At 53.1% G+C, this 17,740-nt stretch overlaps 2 protein-coding genes across 3 annotated transcripts; one reads left to right on the top strand and one right to left on the bottom strand.

The window, feature by feature from the left end:
* Positions 1–4,560: 4,560 nt before the first annotated feature.
* On the bottom strand, positions 4,561–11,450 carry SPRTN (SprT-like N-terminal domain). Of its 2 annotated transcripts, XM_045581124.1 has the most exons (6): positions 10,830–11,450; positions 9,983–10,082; positions 9,288–9,311; positions 8,822–8,950; positions 7,504–7,756; positions 4,561–6,634 (listed from the first exon to the last, which is right to left on the bottom strand). In XM_045581124.1, exons 1-6 carry the CDS (start codon positions 11,054–11,056, stop codon positions 5,949–5,951), a joined length of 1,419 nt encoding a protein of 472 aa, XP_045437080.1. In that variant the 5' UTR covers positions 11,057–11,450; the 3' UTR covers positions 4,561–5,948. The 2 variants fall into 2 exon arrangements, with proteins under 2 accessions (XP_045437080.1, XP_036292221.1); XM_036436328.2 differs by lacking the exon at positions 9,288–9,311.
* Positions 11,451–11,526: 76 nt separating this feature from the next.
* Positions 11,527–16,516, top strand: EXOC8 (exocyst complex component 8). Its single transcript, XM_036436327.2, has one exon. The coding sequence runs from the start codon at positions 11,657–11,659 to the stop codon at positions 13,862–13,864; it is 2,208 nt and encodes a 735-aa protein (XP_036292220.1). The 5' UTR covers positions 11,527–11,656; the 3' UTR covers positions 13,865–16,516.
* The last annotated feature ends 1,224 nt before the right edge of the window (positions 16,517–17,740 follow it).

Raw genomic sequence — 17,740 nt, forward strand, 5'->3', positions numbered from 1 at the left:
CAGCCTGTCCCGGGGGCGTCCCAGCCAGCTGGTCTCTGTGTGCGCTGCCACGTGAGGTGTGGAGCAGACTGTGCTGTGTGGGCGGGAGGTCCATCTGTCTGTCAGGGTGTTCGCAACAGTCTCCCAGCCTGGGAGCCCCGAGTCACGGTCCGATGTCCGCCCTCAGCTCTGCAGGTGGGCTGTGCTGCCGGGCAGGGCTGAGGCTCTGTGGTTTGGGAAAGTTGATGTAATCCCTTGGAGGTCATTGTGAAAGGATCAGGAACCAGAGTAGCCATTTCCTGACTGTCCATTTAAAATCTGTTCATGTGAGTGGGGTCGGTACGTTGTCACCAAGCAGGACACTTGTTTAAAACAAAATTTGAAATTATTTGTGGTCTCTGTGTGTCTAATCCTGGTTAAAGACAAAGCTTCTAATGCTGTTTTTATTCAACACGTTAACCAGCTGTCAAACACGGACCTTTAACCACAGGCAAAGGGTTTCAGGATTCATGTGTAAACCACACAGAGTCGTGTGATTTGAAAAGCAGTGTTGCATTATGAGAGCTCCCGAGCTGCTTGTGAAGCTAATTAATTAAAGCGATGTATGATTGTTCTTGACAAATACGATGCTGGTTCTTTCCATCTGTCTTTTCCTGTTTTTAATATCCTTTCTCAGAGACTGACTTCCTTTGTTTCGGGTACTGTGCTCTGCTGTCCCCACCTCTGGCGTGGCTCACAACGTTCGCTGTTCCTTTTAGTAAGTGGCGAGGGAGAGAGGAAACCAGTCAGCACGGGGCCCAGCGTGAGAGAGACATCCTGGGGCCATCGGACTGCCCTTGGGATCCCTGGGCTGAGATTCTCAAATTTGGGTCCTGCCCCTTTACATAGGATGTTTAGAACGACTCTAACACGCATGCTCTTGATCACATCCGTGTCACCCTGTGCAGTGACAGGACCTGAGTGCCATGGTGTCCTATTGGGTGGGAACAGTTACTGACGTGTGTGGTCACTGACTAAAACACATGGGCTCTTACAAAATGAGATCAATGTCCGTGTTCACCGATCTCGCCTTTAAATATTTAAATGATCTCTACCTTCCCACCACGGAAGACACGCACAGGCCCCTCCTCAGCCCCAGCTGCTCGCACAGGCTCCTGCCACATCCCCACGTTCCTCACGTGACCACGTTGTAACTTGGGTCAATGCCAGGTTGGCAGACTGCGTGCTCACCTGAAGCTGAGACCAGAGGAGGCCGGGGTGACTTGTCTTCCACGATGGCCGGCTCTCCTTCCTGTCCCAGCTCTCCCCTCCTTCCCGTGGTTCTGGGGAGCGATTGCCCTTGAGGGGGCTGAGCAGCCGTCTTCCTCGCTGCCCGCTCCCCATGGTTCCGGGGGCCCCTTCCCCGCTCCGTGGATCTTGGGCTTCCTGGACCCCACACTTCCTCTCCCTCGGTTTGCCTCCTCGGTCTGGCGCAGCGTGCCCCAGCGCTTCCTGTGCGGGGCGTGTGCGTGGTGCGTGTTCCAGGCCGGCGCCTGCTGTCCTCCTCGTGGGTCATGTGTCTGCGTTCCCAACTGCAACTTGGCTGTGGTGTCGGTGGCCAGTGGGTGCTGAGCCGTCGCTGACTGTGTGTAACCTGATTTTCTCTGCGGATGGACGCCCGTGCACCGCCTCCATCAGGCTCTTAGGCTTCCCGTGTGCCTTGGCGTGGGCCTGAGTGCCTGCCCTGCCTTTGGGGACATTTTCTTTTGAATTATTGTTTAAAGTATTACCTAGGTCTCCTTCCTCTGCCCCCCTTCCCCCCATTGACCTCTCCCTGGCTGCCCCCCCCCCCCCAGCATAACGCAGGGACAGCAGAGAACGCGCATCTGAAGAGCCAGCATCAGGACCCCGGGAGGGGACAGTCAGGCGGAAACGCCTTGGGGGCCAGCATGCCGTTCCTGGGGAAAGCGGGGCCCCCACCTCGAGGGAAGGAAGCGCTGATAAATCCGACACCAGCTGCATGAGAAGCGGATGCTGGGAAGTTCCTGAGATCACAGGTCGCCTGTTGGGAGCTTCCATGTCTGCGAGAGGGGAAGGTGCCTCCCGGAGGCCTGACGCCGACAAGAAAAGCCAGACTCAGAAGAGACCCCAGGCGCGCCCACCTCACAAAGAGACGCTGTATGGCCGAGAAGCCGCACGCCCCTGACCTTGGCTCCCGAGAGCCAGCTGCAGTGCCTTTCACAGGGAACGGTCGTGTTAACACCGAGGAGGAGAGGGCAGGATCCATATCGCTCAGAGCATTCTCTGAGAACGGGAACAGTGCGCGGCCTGAAGGAAATACCTCCACCGGGACCGACTGCAGACACCAGACTTCACTCTGAAACCGAGAAATGAGAAAATCTCCCCCGGAAACGGACCCAAAGAGGAAACGGAGACCTCAGGAAGCCGTGAAACAGGAGTTGATGTAACTCGGCAAAGAACTAGAAAAAGACATTATCTCAGATGAACATTAAGTTATAAAGGACCCAGCAGAGAATAGCGGCCGCTGAGAACGCAGTGGAAGAGAATAGAGGGGAGCAGCCACGAGTTCAGAACGGAAGGCTGGACACACGTGCCCTGGCGGGTCACACGGTGAGGCCTACACGGCCGGAGGAGCAGTCTGCAGGAGCGGCCTTGCGGTGAGTGCCAGGCATGCTGGGAAGCGCATGTATGTGTGTGTATATAAGCACATTTATGTGTGTGTGTGTGCACATTTATACTTACCTATTGGTTATCATCAATGTATACAGATACACAGAGGCTCCTGTGAGGACTCTTGTAGAACAAGTAGGCTCTCCGTTTTTTTAACGCTGATGCTGAATTTCATACGTTGTTGGCCCTTGAACAGTGCAGGGGGCAGGGGTGCCAATCCCCAGTCAGAAATGACAGGTAACTTCGACTCCCCCAAAACGTGACTCATAGCTCCTTGACTGGAACCCTTGCCAATAAATAGTTTATATATATATATATATTTTTTTTTAATACATTTTATTGATTTTTTACAGAAAGGAAGAGAGAGGGATAGGGAGTTAGAAACATCAATGAGAGAGTAACACGGATCAGCTGCCTCCTGCACAACCCCCTACTGGGGATGTGCCCCGCAACCAAGGTACATGCCCTTGACTGGACCCGCACTGTCCAAACCCACGTTCAGGGGTCAGCTGTGTGTGGTTGGCAGGAATGCTGACAACTGGGATGGCTGATGTCTTAGAGGAGTAATCTAGCTTGGAAATACACCAATTCTGATTTTTTGGAGAACTGTGGGGAAGGGTAGTGCTCCTTGGTGGTTTTGAGAAGCAGATAGTGATGGAATTTGAGAAATGCCCAGCCATCGCACTGGCTCGCACCAACCTTAAGAGGCTCCTCTTTGTCCTCTTAGACCTGGAATGCAGGGCAAAGGGCATGCCCGGTGGAAGCTTCCAGGCTGGTTCAGATGACACAGCCGTGGCGGACACGCTGAGAGGAAGGGGAGGATTTCGGAAACGGGGAACGCCTGGCTTTCCTCGTCTGGCAGACCTGATGGGCACGACCTCGTGTTTTTTAAACATTTGCTTAATTTTCAGGATTACCTTGATTTTCATTCTAGTTTTTTTTATAGTTTATATTTTAAAATGTTTTTATTGATTTGAGAGAGAGGGATAGAAACATCAATGAGGAGAATCATTGACTGCACGCCCCTCACTGGGGATGGAGCCCACAACCCAGGCAGGTGCCCTGACCGGGAATCAAACTGCGACTTCCTGGTTCAGGGATTGGTGCTCAGCCACTGAGCCGCACCGGCCGGGCATGCCCATGTTTTGCTCAGTGTGAGTGCTGGTTTCTCTCTTGCAGGAGACTGTCGTGTGGAGGGAAAGGGGAAGTAAGTGGGGGGGGGGAGCTGCCCTGTAGATGAGTTCTTGTTTGTTTGAACAAGCGCACACTCCTGGCTTGCTGTGTTCCCTCTCCTGGGACGTTGAGATCATAAGCTATCCTCGCCTTCCCATGAATCAGAACTGGCAGTGACTGTTACCGCTCTTGGCAAGTTTCTCTCTGGTCCTTGAGGTTTACTTAGCCCTGGGGCATTTCAGAGAAATTTCACTTACCCAGAGCGCCCCCTGGTGTTCAGCAAACAAGAGGGTACAGATTGTGGTAGGTTTAGCACCAGCAGGATTCTGCATCACAACACACAGGCTGTAAACTTTAGTTCCAGGGTCATTTAAAGTCTTTTACTTTTTATTTGATGTGATGATGAAGTATGTAGATATATAACTTATAAGAAAAAATAGAAGCTAATCTCCACATCCCATCCTTTTCTGTTAATTTCCACTCCCGAGGCAGTCGGACCTGTAATGATTGTACATGAGATCTCTCGACATTCGGAGGGCAGGCTGCTGTCAGTCCATGTGTAATGGGGCGGCACTGACACACGGACACGAACCTGCTGTGCCCCCCCACCACCACCACCGCAGGCTGAAAAGCTGCTTGAAGACATGGACCGTCTGATTTACTTCGTGGCCTCAGCACCTTGTTCAGTTTTGGTTCAAAATGTGTAACTACATATCGTTGACATAAAACACACATTTTAAGTAATTTCTATTTATTAAATACTATTTTTCAACTTCACACTTGAGAAATATCAAAACTTGTGAACTGTCAACCAGATAGGCTAAAATGACAAGGATTGATGATAGAGTTAGTAACTAGATAACTGAGACCCTCATACATGGCTGGTAAGAGCATAAACTGGCAACATTTCCTATAGCTAACCATAAATACACCCCGAGAGCCTGCAATCCACTCCTGAGTACAAGCCCAAGAAAGTGACAAGGCTGTTCTTAGCAGCATCATTCACTATCGCCAGCTCCGCCCGGAAGTAATTCAAACGCCCATTAATGTAGAATGGATGTGTACCTTTTGGCATATTCACATATATACTACAGGGCAATTTAAAAAAAGAATGAACTTTTGCTCCCCAGAACAAAGTGCTACTTTATGAAGTTCAGAACGAGCTAAGCGAACCTGTGGTGACAGAGAAGAAAAGTGGGTGTTCGCTGGGTAACACCAGGAGGATCCCAGGTTCGCCCTGAGCACTCTGCACCTCGTGAACACACGTCATGTTGCACTGAAGTTAAGAAGAAAGAAAACGTGCGAACTCGAGTCTTGGGAATATGCCAACATGCTGAGACAGAAGCGAACGGATGAAAGTAGGTTCCTTCGCTAAAATATTCTTATGAAAATGGTTTCAACTTTGGCTTACAGGGTCATCCTACTTCCAGATAAGCTGAGCATAAGCTAGGCAACTCTGCTGTGTGGTAGGCATTAGGTACTTAGCACCGAGTTTTAGCCACTCATGTTGCTCAATTTTGAGAAAAACTAACTCTGGCCTAGAAAAGTTAAGTGGCCATTTGTTACCAGGAATATTCCAAAAGAAATCTGTTTTACCACACTCTGTCTACTTTTACCTAAAACCGGCTAAGACAAAATTCTTTCAAGTATATAAAATGTATTTCCTGTTAAGATTTGGGAGGAAAAATCTAAAAAGCATTTTAAATAACCTTGAGTACCCTAACAGCTAACTTTGTATTCTAGATTGTGTTTTGGGTCAGTATGCCTGACCGTATACACATTAACAGTACTAGGAATGAGTTTTAATATTAATAAATACTCAATTTAACCAAACAGTTAATTCTTCACTAAATATTGTGAGGGAAGTACACAAAAAGATTAAAGTATTTAAAACCTTTAAGAGCAAGAAAGAGATTCTGAAAACTATGCATGTAAACATGCAGAACTGGGCTGCAGCATACGTAAGGCACGAGTGAACATAAATATAAATATAGCACCTTAGACAAATATTTAAAATCACAGTGTCATAGGTATACATAAATAGGACATCTGTCAGTTACAAGTCTTAGTATTTACCCGGACTCCCTGAGAGACTGACACGGTGGTATGTGTGTGAGACCTTGTTTTCAAAGATTTCTGCTTTTGACTTGGCTGCCATCACCTTCAAGGCACAGGTCGAGGTGCTCGTTGACCAGAGACTCCAGCACTTGGTCCTGACACACGGGGCAGGCCACCGTTGTGCTCCGGCTGCCGGGGCTTCCGGGAGTCGGCGCTGCAGCCGCGGGACAGGGATCGCCGCCACCGCTCGGCACCTTCTCTGTCTTGATGAAGAACTTGTCGAAGACAGTCTTGCCCTCCAGCCTGCGCTGTTTGCTGGGGGGCCCCGTGTCTGCCCAGCCCCTGCCCTGGGCGGCGGCCGCAGAGGTGGAGGGCACGCTCCTGAGGGCGGCCTTGGAGGAGGAGGAGGGCCGCCTCCGGGCGGCGGAAGGGGCCGGGCTCTCCGCGGGGGCCCCGCTGGCGCTGGCGCGGAAAGCCTGGGCGGCCGCCGCCCGCGGGAAGTAGCTGCTCACCGTGCTTTGGCGGCTGGCGTTCGGCGCCGGGGAGCCGGTCTTTTTCCTCGAACCGTCCTGCTCGAATTCCGCCTGGGTTTTAGGCTTCCGTCTTCCGGCCCCGGCTGGGTGGTCCTGACCTAGCGGCTCCTGGGTCTTGTTAACGGCACTCTGCGTGGGGGACTTCCCTGATGACGGTAAGTTGTTGGTTTCTCCCAGGACGTGTCCCCTCCCGCTAAACGGGACCACGCCGTTCGTCTTGTCTGCAACAGAGCAAATAACGGTTTTTCCCGACCCCAAATTAACAGCAACCAATACTGAGCCAAAGGCAGTTTTCCACAATGAAACATCTCATTCTAACTCAGATCCATATAACTCCCTATTCATGAGAGGAAGACCGTCTTCAGCGGCTCGTACTCAGAACATAACGGATAAGGAGGAACGTGCTCTCATTTTACCATACAATGACCTGCAGCATAGCTTTCCTCTCCTGGGACGAAGCTTTCTGAATTCTAAGCGATGTGCAGGGTGAACCCACGGATGTGATCTGCATGTAATTCTTCTCGGGCTCCTCGACCAGCGTTGCAGATTGGGGAGAGGCGGCCCACAGGCCTGAGTCCCAGGAGGGCCGTGAACTCTGGTAACCAGGCCACCGCTTCAAAGGCAGGGCCGGCTGCTCAGGAAAGGGAGAGCCTGACGAGGCCCCTCAGGCACATGTCACATCCTGCCCGCGCTCCCCCCCAGGAGGCACATCAATAGGAGAAGCAGCTGGACAGGACCCAGCTGATCGGAAGGGGTGTAGTGACGGCTCATGTTCCGGGCATTGTTGTTGGAATTAGTGTTTTTGTTTTGACAATCCTTTTGCCTTCTGTTTCCTAATGAGTCACTGAGTCAAGGTGGGGAAGGGGGACCCTCAGATATTATCATGGGAACGATTTCTACTTTTACTTCCCCCTACATAGAGCGCACATATTCTCCTGCCATCATTCTGGGATTGTAAGAGTTTATAAGTGCACTCTGGAAACTTCGAGAACCATTCCTTAAGCTTCTCTTACTACCGCGTGCCAGCTTTCTAAAAGGCAGCGCCGTCTACCCCGTAGCTGCCGCCGCGGAGGAGCTGGCAGGTAGTTACCTTTGTTCTCCGCTGCTGCCGGCTTGGTCTTCCCTTTGCCTTTCCTGGAGTAGTTCTCTGGCTCCTTGATCTTGATGAAGGTGCCCCCGCAGGAGTGCTGGTGCTCCGCCCACCAGTAGTCGTTGGCGGAGGGCGCGCGGTTGGTGGCGCGCTTCACGTAGCCGAGGTAGGGCTTCCGGAAGCGGCAGGGCCCGTCGCAGCGCCACCAGTGGCGCCGGTACTCGTCCACCTCGCTGTGGAAGGTGTGGTACACCTGGGCCGGAGACAGGGCAGCTCAGGGGCAGCTTAACCACTTTAAGGAAATGCAGGAGCTTTTTTTGGTCTGTTTTGTTTTTTAAAAGCTTTGCGGTTTCTTATAACTTTCTGAAGTTTTATTTGGGGAAAGACAGCAGCTAGACTTAGCTCTGTTCCAAGTTCACATTAATGGCCAAGAGCAGTAGTCCAGTGTGGATTAGGAGACAGAAAGAAACCCCTTAGAGAAATGCAAAGCCTCTACACTTGCTCAAGTTTTAGAAAACGAATTTAATATAAAACCTTAGGATAAAAAACAAGAGCCTGTGCATCCGTAACAAATAAGGACTGTTTCCCTGCAAGGATCAGCGCCAAAGGGTTCCGAGGGCCCCTCTCCCTGGGAGCTCCCTAAACACGACCTGGCCGTGCCAGTTCAGGAAGGGGGTTTGGAGGAAAGAACGGGAGGTGGAAGGTTCAGTCAGCAACCCAAGACCTATCTGAGCAGGAGAATGTGGGAGGTAAGGAAAAAAGGAACTGAGAGGTTATCTGATAAGACCAATTGATAGCAATAAAACTAAGATTGAATTAGTACTCAAACTGTGCTGAAATGTGCTGCATGTATTTCCTCCTTCAGTCCTCATCAGGGCCCAAGCCAAGTTCCTGTGCTCATCTCCATTTTACATTCCAGAAAGAGGAGGTGCAGAAGTTACATAGGCCGCCCGTTCAGATAAAAAACCGAACCCATGCTCTCCGGGCCCCAGGCTCTGCACCTCCTACAACATTATGTCGCAATAGAAACCCAAGACGACTTGGAAGAGGGAAGGATGCGAAACAGCGCAGAATGCAGGGTGGACTGTAGGAGGAGCCCACCGTAACCATCCCAGAGAGACTGCGGCCTGATGGGCCGCACGGAAGGTGCCCTGGACGTGACCAGAGGCCTCCGCAAGGCCGGCTCTGCTGCCACCGAGGCAGCGTCCCGGCCTCTGGCAAAATCCTCAAGACAGGATTTGTCTGTACCCAGTTCTCCATCTTTAACCCCGGGAGTCGCTGGGTGAACCCGCCGAGTACCGCCGTGTGTGGCTCATACCGTGATGTTGGCTCCGGTCAGGCCGTTGATGCGGTGCATGTGCTTACAGAACTCGGGGCCGTGCCCCTCCCGGTCTTTGTCGTTGTTGGTGATGAACAGATAGGCGTGTATCATCTCATGCAAGAGGGTCTGAAACGGAACACAATCACATTAGTTTATGGTGCTTTAGACATAAAAATGGAAGTTCTTTCTCTCCCTAGGATCTTAACCTTCTTTGGCTCACGGCTCCTCTCAGATGCTGATAAGTTTCTCTCTCCCTCTCCCTTCCTCTCTATAAAAAGTCAATAAAATACATATTTTAAAAATTGTGTCTTGATGGGAAGCTATGGATCCTAAGTTTCTAAATATGCAACTTAAATCAGTTATTTAACCTCTCTGAACCTTAATTTCCTCACTTATAAAAACAAGTATAACACACATTGAAATTTGTAAATTAGTGTTATACACATCAAATTAGATACTATACCTGAAAGCATTTAACTTTGAGGCACTAGAAAACAGGAGGTAATCATTATTTGCTCCACAATTGAAGTCTGCAGTGAGGGAAAACTGATTATTTTTACATTCATGAGTCCTCAGCCATCTAAATACCGTATTTTCCGGCGTATAAGACGACCCCCCAATTTTACAGTTAAAACATAGGTTTAGGCCTATATTCGCTGTATAAGATTACCCCCCACTTCAAAGAAAAGACTTTGCCGTCAAGATCTGCAGGTAATTTTTGTGCAGTTTTGGGTCTTTTGCCCCCGATTTTCGGTTGACTTTTTTTCGGTTCAAAAGTCGTCTTATACGCCAGAAAATACGGGTAAGTAAGCCTTTCTAAGTTAGGGAGCGAGGGATGAGGTTTATGCAAAGAATAATACCTCCACAAGCCGAAATCGGTTTGGCTCAGTGGCTAGAGCTTCCGCCAGTGGACTGAAGGGTCCCAGGTTCGAGTCCCGCAAGGGCATGTACCTTGGTTGCAGGCACATCCCCAGTGGGCGGGAGGGTGTGTGTGTGCAAGAGGCAGCTGATCGATGTTTCTCTATCATTGATGTTTCTAACTATCCCTCTCCCTTCCTCTCTGTAAAAAATCAAATATATATATATATATACACACATATATATATATATATATGCACACACACACACACACATATTTATATATATATAAAAGAATACCTCCACAAGATCCTTCCGCGGTCTCAACTTCAGGAGCGGCTCGCTGAGGCGGATGGAACACATGCCGCCCTTCCCTTCGTACGTGCAGACCCCCGCGCACCTGCAAGACAGCCGCCGCCAAGCGTTACCGACCCACACGCACACGCACACGCACACGCACGGGACACGTGGCAAGTCAAACCCCACACGTTCGCGGGGTCCCTCCCCTCGGGGAGCTCGGGGCACGGGGCTCTCTCGGCCGGGTGCCCTCGGTGCCCAGCGGCCCCGCCCCCGGCCGGCCGGCCAGCTCCATCCTCCGCCGCCGCCCCGCCCCTCCCCGCAGCCCAGCCTCCGGCCACACACACCTCCGGCGCAGCAACGTCTCCCGTTTTTGGTTTTTGGTTTGTCTGTCTCCTTTGAATTGTGTGCAACCCACGGGCTAGGCGTCAACAACCCCATCACCTTCGGGACGGGACTCCGGGAGGAAAGGGGCCGGTCCCTGGGGCCCCCCGCCACCTCCCCGCCCTCCCGCCGCGCTCACGGCCGATGGGGGTTCCTAACGGCCCGGGGGGACCAGGGGCACGCAGCCCGGGCCCTCGGGCACCCCAAGGCCAGAAGGAAGCGGGCAGGTTTATTTTCCCGGGAGGCGCGATGCCAACACACCCCGTCTGCCCTCGGCGGGGCCGGGGCCGGCGGCGGCTCTCTAAGCCGTTTGGGCGCAGGAGGGAGGGGAGAGGGGAGAGGGATACGCCGCCGGGCCTCGGTTAACGGCCCCCGAGGCCGTCGCCGGAGGGGAGGGGGCGGGGCGGAGAGCCACCAACCGCCCGCCCGGCCGCCCGGCCCTCACCCCCGCGGGCGCGGCACTCACAGGGTCATCCTCTTGCTCCACTTGACCTCCACGGCCTCCAGCTGGCCCCAGAAGAAGCGGTCGTTGAACTGCACGAACAGGGCCTGCAGGTCCGGCGTGGGGTCCACCAGCTCCCACGTCTCGTCCACCAGCGACAGGGGCTCCTGGGCCTCCAGGGCCCGCTCGCGCTCCGTCATCAGGTTCCACTCGTCCTGGAGCCGCAGCGCCAGCACCAGGTCCTCGTCCATCGCTGCCAGGGTCCCCGGGCGGTCGTCTCCGCGGGGGGCGTCGGGCTCGCTCGCGGGCGCGGCAGATCCGTTGGCGGATCCCGGGCTGAGCTCCGCCGAGAAACCGGCTGTTGGGCTGCTCTCGGCTCAGCCCGCAGCTCTCGCGAGAACTCGGGGCAAACGGGCTCGAGGATGAGGAAAGCTGAGGTTGGCCCCCAAGGCCGAAGCCAAGTTCTGAGGCTTAAGAAAAAGAACTCGGCATGGCACCTCCTCAGGGTGCCAAGAATTCGGACGCCAGGAGTTTCAGGAAACTGCCGTCGCCGCCGCCGTCTCGACACGCCTACATCTTCAAGCTACGCGCAAGCGCACTGCCTACTTCCCGCTCGGTCTCGCCCCCATACTCACTTCCGCGATAGCTCCTCCGGCGCAGGCGCGCTGTGGGCGTGCGGTCCCTCGCGCAGGCGCAATACCTGACGCTCGATCGGAGGCGCAGGCGCACTCGCCTGTCTTCCTCAGCCCCCGGAGCTCCTGCCGGGCTTGGGTGGGCCCCTACCTACCGCGGAGGAGGCACCGGCGGCGGCGGCGGGAGTGACAGCGCCCGCGCGCGAGGCCCGGACGGAAATGGCGATGGCGATGATGTCGGACAGCGGGGCGAGCCGCCTGCGGCGGCAGCTGGAATCGGGCAGCTTCGAGGCGCGGCTGTACGTGAAGCAGCTGTCGCAGCAGTCGGACGGGGACCGGGACCTGCAGGAGCACCGGCAGCGCATCCAGGCGCTGGCCGAGGAGACGGCGCAGAACCTGAAGCGCAACGTCTACCAGAACTACCGGCAGTTCATCGAGACGGCGCGCGAGATCTCCTACCTGGAGAGCGAGATGTACCAGCTGAGCCACCTGCTCACCGAGCAGAAGAGCAGCCTGGAGACCATCCCGCTGACCCTGCTGCCGGCCGGGGCCGCCGCCGCCGCCGCGGGAGGGGAGGAGGGAGGCGGCGCGGCGGGCGGCCGGGACCACCACCACCACCACCACCTGCGGGGCCAGGCCGGCCTGTTCCCGGCCCCCGGGGGCGGCCCCCGCGACGGCGCGGGCCCCGGCGAGGACGGGAAGCAGCGCACGCTCACCACGCTGCTGGAGAAGGTGGAGGGCTGCCGGCACCTGCTGGAGAAGCCCGGCCAGTACCTGGTGTACAACGGGGACCTGGTGGAGTACGAGGCGGACCACATGGCGCAGCTGCAGCGCGTGCACGGCTTCCTGATGAACGACTGCCTGCTGGTGGCCACCTGGCTGCCGCAGCGGCGCGGCATGTACCGCTACAACGCCCTCTACCCCCTGGACGGCCTGGCCGTGGTCAACGTCAAGGACAACCCGCCCATGAAGGACATGTTCAAGCTGCTCATGTTCCCGGAGAGCCGCATTTTCCAGGCGGAGAACGCCAAGATCAAGCGCGAGTGGCTGGAGGTGCTGGAGGAGACCAAGCGGGCCCTGGGCGAGAAGAAGCGGCGGGAGCAGGAGGAGGCCGCCGCCGCCGCCCCGCGGGGGATGCCCCCGGCGGCCGCCAAGGCCGGCAACCCGTTCGAGGAGGAAGAGGAGGAGGAGGAGGAGGAGGACGAGCCGGCCGCCCCCGAGGCGGAGGAGGAGAAGGTGGACCTGTCCATGGAGTGGATCCAGGAGCTGCCGGAGGACCTGGACGTGTGCATCGCGCAGAGGGACTTCGAGGGCGCCGTGGACCTGCTGGACAAGCTGAACCGTTACCTGGAGGACAAGCCCAGCCCGCCGCCCGTGAAGGAGCTGCGGGCCAAGGTGGACGAGCGGGTGCGGCAGCTGACGGACGTGCTGGTGTTCGAGCTGTCCCCCGGCCGGTCCCTGCGCGGAGGCCCCAAGGCCACCCGGCGGGCCGTGTCCCAGCTCATCCGGCTGGGCCAGTGCACGCGGGCCTGCGAGCTGTTCCTGCGCAACCGGGCGGCCGCGGTGCACACGGCCATCCGCCAGCTGCGCATCGAGGGCGCCACGCTGCTGTACATCCACAAGCTCTGCCACGTCTTCTTCACCAGCCTCCTGGAGACCGCCCGGGAGTTCGAGACCGACTTCGCCGGCACGGACAGCGGCTGCTACTCGGCCTTCGTGGTCTGGGCCAGGTCGGCCATGGGCATGTTCGTGGACGCCTTCAGCAAGCAGGTGTTCGACAGCAAGGAGAGCCTGTCCACCGCCGCCGAGTGCGTGAAGGTGGCCAAGGAGCACTGCCGGCAGCTGGAGGACATCGGCCTGGACCTCACCTTCATCATCCACACCCTGCTGGTCAAGGACATCCAGGGCGCCCTGCACAGCTACAAGGAGATCATCATCGAGGCCACCAAGCACCGCAACTCGGAGGAGATGTGGAGGCGGATGAACCTGATGACGCCCGAGGCCCTGAGCAAGCTCAAGGAGGAGATGCGGGCCTGCGGGGTGGGCAGCTTCGAGCAGTACACGGGCGACGACTGCTGGGTGAACCTGAGCTACACGGTGGTGGCCTTCACCAAGCAGACCATGGGCTTCCTGGAGGAGGCGCTGCGGCTGTACTTCCCCGAGCTGCACATGGTGCTGCTGGAGAGTCTGGTGGAGATCATCCTGGTGGCCGTGCAGCACGTGGACTACAGCCTCCGCTGGGAGCAGGACCCGGAGAAGAAGGCCTTCATCCGCCAGAACGCGTCCTTCCTCTATGAGACCGTGCTGCCCGTGGTGGAGAAGCGGTTCGAGGAGGGCGTGGGCAAGCCCGCCAGGCAGCTCCAGGACCTGCGCAGTGCGTCCCGGCTCCTCCGCGTCAACCCCGAGAGCACCACGTCCGTGGTCTGACGCCCGCCCGCCCGCCCGGGCCCGTGCGTGGGAGCGCGTGCGTGTGGCTCCCGTATTATTTATATTTATGTCAGACCCCGTGAGCTTTGTCTCTGTAGTCTCCCTCAGCTTAGCGATAAAAGAGGCCCTCTCGGATAGAAAGAGGAAAGAATGTTCCGTGAAGCCCACATGACAAAAACATGGCAATTAATAAAGTATAGAATATGCTTTCCTTTTATATCATGCTAACTCTCTAATGGATGTATTATCAGTTATCATTTCAGTTTATCCTCTGAGTCCAGACATCCTTTCTCACAGTATCTACTATGCAGCCACAGGGAAATAATGTCTGTAAGCGTTTTATGCAGAGTTTTCCAGTTCATCAAAATGCTAGGTTTCTAAAGGGGCAAGTGCCATAGATACTTCCCCCCTCCCCCCCCCCCCCTTAAAATGTGATGGAACAATCTGGGGGAAAGAAAGGAGTTGAGAAAATTGGTTTTAAGGGTAAATCTTGTTCAAAAGAATTCTTACGTGAGAATAGCTAGTTTGTGCAAATATTCTGATCCTTATACAAGAGGAAGCCTTCATAAACCAGTTCAGCAGCTATTTCCAATGTGATTCTAATGGCTATTTTCAGCTGCTAATTGGTGGTTTTATAATGGGTTCGGAGCATTTACTTGAAAATCTTAGGGACTATGATAAATTCCCTCCCCCCCCCCCCCCCCCAGCATATTTCTGAACTGTGGGAATGCTCAGCTGGAGCAGTTGTCTTTATCGTTAGGAAAATAAGAATCAGGACACACTGAGGAACTGGCAGTACCAGTGAGTTTTAGCTGGCCCTCCCCCTCCTATAGTGGCTCAGCCTTCACGCACATGGGAGAAAAGTTTTCACTGAAATACTTGTTTAGATTTCAGGGTCTGGTGGATGGGAAATTAGAAAAATCATATGCAAACCCCACGGTGTTCTCAAGTATAACTGGTTTTCTTTATTGTTAAAAGTCTTCCATGTCTCTTTTCCCCTGATTGATAACAGGTTTTTAAAAACAAAACAAAACATGTTTTTGTTGATTTTAGAGAGAAAGGGAGAGGGATAGATTAAAAACATCATGAGAGAGAGAGATCGATCATCTGCCTCCTGCACACCCCCTGCAACCCGGGCCTGCGCCCTGACGGGGAATCGAACCAGTGACCTGGTTCACAGGTCAGCATTCAACCACTAACCACACCAGGCGAGCTCAGGGATAACTGCTTTGAGTAGAGAACTGTTTTTGCTTTTTTTGTAACAAAGCGGAAGAACAGAAAGATGAGAAGAGGGTGACTCCTTCAATGCTGCAGGCTGCGTTTTTGTGGCAGTTTTATCTTTTGTTTTACTTGCTTTGTTTTTTAAAGTGAACAGAATGCTTACCTCAGATTCTTTCTGGAAAACAAGAATAACCGTAGGAATTTGAATTTCCCAAGGCCTCTAACCTGTTGCTTCTAGTGTATAATATGTTGATTGTATACAATGCCTCACACTTTGGAGACTTTGTGCCAGCTGAGATCCATTTCCCCCTGGCTTGTAGTGATTTTTCTCCGTAAGTGCCATTCCTAATGCCAGTTCCTTAAAAAGGTCATTTCTCTTATCTAGATAAAAATAGTGGTATGAAGACTGTGGAAATTACATAAAACCACAAATAGGGTCCCGAATGCTGGCTCAGCATTGTAACGTTTCTTGAGTTAATTTGACTCATGCCAAAGGATCCTTTATGGTTAGCTAGGCCTACTGAAAAGGTTGAAAATAATCAAAGTTACAAATTTTCCTTGACTAACTCTTTTTTTACATATCTAGGGTATGTTTCAGCTAAACAAAAAGTTATAATTTGTCTTTTAAGATCACTGGAAACTTGGATTTGATTTTTTTAAAAATTGTAATAAATTTGTGCCACTTACAGTTTCTAAAATATTGTTTGTGGCACATCCTGTGTGACTGTTTGAGGCTGGGTAGGTAAAAAACGATCCTTCTGAAATCAAAACTTCTTTTTTAAGGAGTGAAGCTGTCAAAACTTAAGTGTGTACACTCCGATATGCAGATGGTTGCTTCTTCTTAGGGCCGTCTGCTCTATAGAACCGGAAGTGGGAATTTTCTTCTGTTCAAACTTATGTGCTCAATCAAAGCTGTAGCTGAAGGAAGTGTGCTGGCCGTCAGCTCCTGTGGGGGACTGGGTGAGGACCACCAATCTTAAGAGTGTACCACTGTGCCAGGAGAGCAGTTATGGCCGCTCTTCCAGGTGGGGGCAAAGCTCCTCTCATTCTTGTCTCATTGGACTCCAAGTCAAGTTCAGAACTTGAACGCGCTTAGTAGCACGTGCTGCCACATACCACTCACGGCTGATTGCCCCGTTTGCTGTCACCTGTGCTTTGAGTCGCAGACTTGATCGAACTCATTACTGGTGAGAAAAGACATCCTGTGGAATGAAGTCTCTCTAATGAGAGTCTCTTGTTTTTGTTTAAAATACTACCTAGAGTTCAATGACCCGCGTTTGTATTTTGCAACTTGCTTACCTGGGACTGGGAATTGGGGCCTGACATGCAGTATGACGTCAGACTATGTACGTTTCGCCTGTTGGTATGCTGTGATAGGAGGCAATCTGAAATATGTATCAAAATAAAGCTGACAACGTTTCTTACACTGGATAAACTTCGTTGCTATGACCGTGTTCTGCTAAGTCTCTTGTTTAATCACGATTTATGTTCTTGTTATTGAAATATGGTTTTAAAAAACATAGGTTTAAAAAAGAACATTTTAAAAATGTTTTATTGATTCAGAGAGAGGAAGGGAGAGGGAGAGAAACATCAATGAGAGAGTAAGGAAATAAAAGTTGGTTCTGGCCAGTTTGGCTCAGTGGATACAGCATCAGCCTGTGGACTGAAGGGTCCTGGGTTCAATTCTGATCAGGGTCACATGTTCAGATTGCAGACTTGATCCCCAGTGGGGGTGCATGCAGGAAGCAGCCAACCAATGATTCTCTCTCATCATTGATGTTTCCACCTCTCCCTCTCCTTTCCTCTCTGAAATTGAAAAAAAAAAAAAAATGGACGTTATAGTCTTGTTAGCCTGGGATTCTTTCACAAAAAGCATTTGTGAAATGAGAACAGAAACTAATTGACTTGATCATGTCACCGAACCCGTGCAGCCCACCTGGCTTGTCCCTGGAGGGCCATCCCAGCTGAGCAGCGTGCGCGTTCTCGTGTCTGGATTTTCTCCGGGGACCCCGATGCCTCCCACACCCCAGAGATGTGCACGGAGGTGAACCGCGTGCTGCGCTGTCCCAACCTAGTGTGCATGCTCCTGTGATGGGCGGGCAACGCCCCTGAACTGAAATCAGTGGGTTAAGAAATAACCATCTTTTTATTCAACTAAAGTATTTCAATGATTAACACCAGAAGTGTTTTGGGTTTTTTAAGAATATATATATGTATTTTATTGATCTCAGAGCAGAGACAATGGGAGAGGGAGAGTCATGGATTGGCTGCCTCCTGCATGCCCCCTCCTGGGGATCAAGCCCTCAATCCAGGCATGCTCAACCACTGAGCCGCACTGGGTTGTTATTTGGGAGTTTGGTGGTGGTTATCTGACCAGAAATATGCCACCGGAACCTAACCCTTGTTTACATCAACTAGCCTGTGGTGACGCTGGTTTCGTTAAATGTTTCACGTGAAGCCGCCATTTCCAGGAACCTCCTGACGCCATCTGGTGGGGACTCACCGTGTCTCCGGGGTCCGGGTCCTTGTTTGAGGCGAGAGATGCCAACGGCAGGCGTCCCGGCCGCAGCCATTGGTGTGATGTCGCGCTAAGTCAGACGTCAGTGTAGGAGTTAGCACGGGTGCAGGTTAGTTAGTGACAGGAGCTGGACTTCG

This window comes from Pipistrellus kuhlii, unplaced genomic scaffold (genome assembly GCF_014108245.1).
Source record: "Pipistrellus kuhlii isolate mPipKuh1 unplaced genomic scaffold, mPipKuh1.p scaffold_m20_p_135, whole genome shotgun sequence".
Lineage (NCBI taxonomy): Eukaryota > Metazoa > Chordata > Mammalia > Chiroptera > Vespertilionidae > Pipistrellus > Pipistrellus kuhlii.

Coding starts and splice junctions, on each gene's coding strand:
- EXOC8 (XM_036436327.2), top strand. CDS start 11,657: ATGGCGATGGCGATGATGTCGGACAGCGGGGCGAGCCGCCTGCGGCGG.
- SPRTN (XM_045581124.1), bottom strand. CDS start 11,056: ATGGACGAGGACCTGGTGCTGGCGCTGCGGCTCCAGGACGAGTGGAAC. Junction 10,083..10,829: donor TGGAGCAAGAGGATGACCCT/GTGAGTGCCGCG, acceptor GCTGTCTTGCAG/GTGCGCGGGGGTCTGCACGT. Junction 9,312..9,982: donor CGCGGAAGGATCTTGTGGAG/GTATTCTTTTAT, acceptor CCTGTTTTCTAG/TGCCTCAAAGTTAAATGCTT.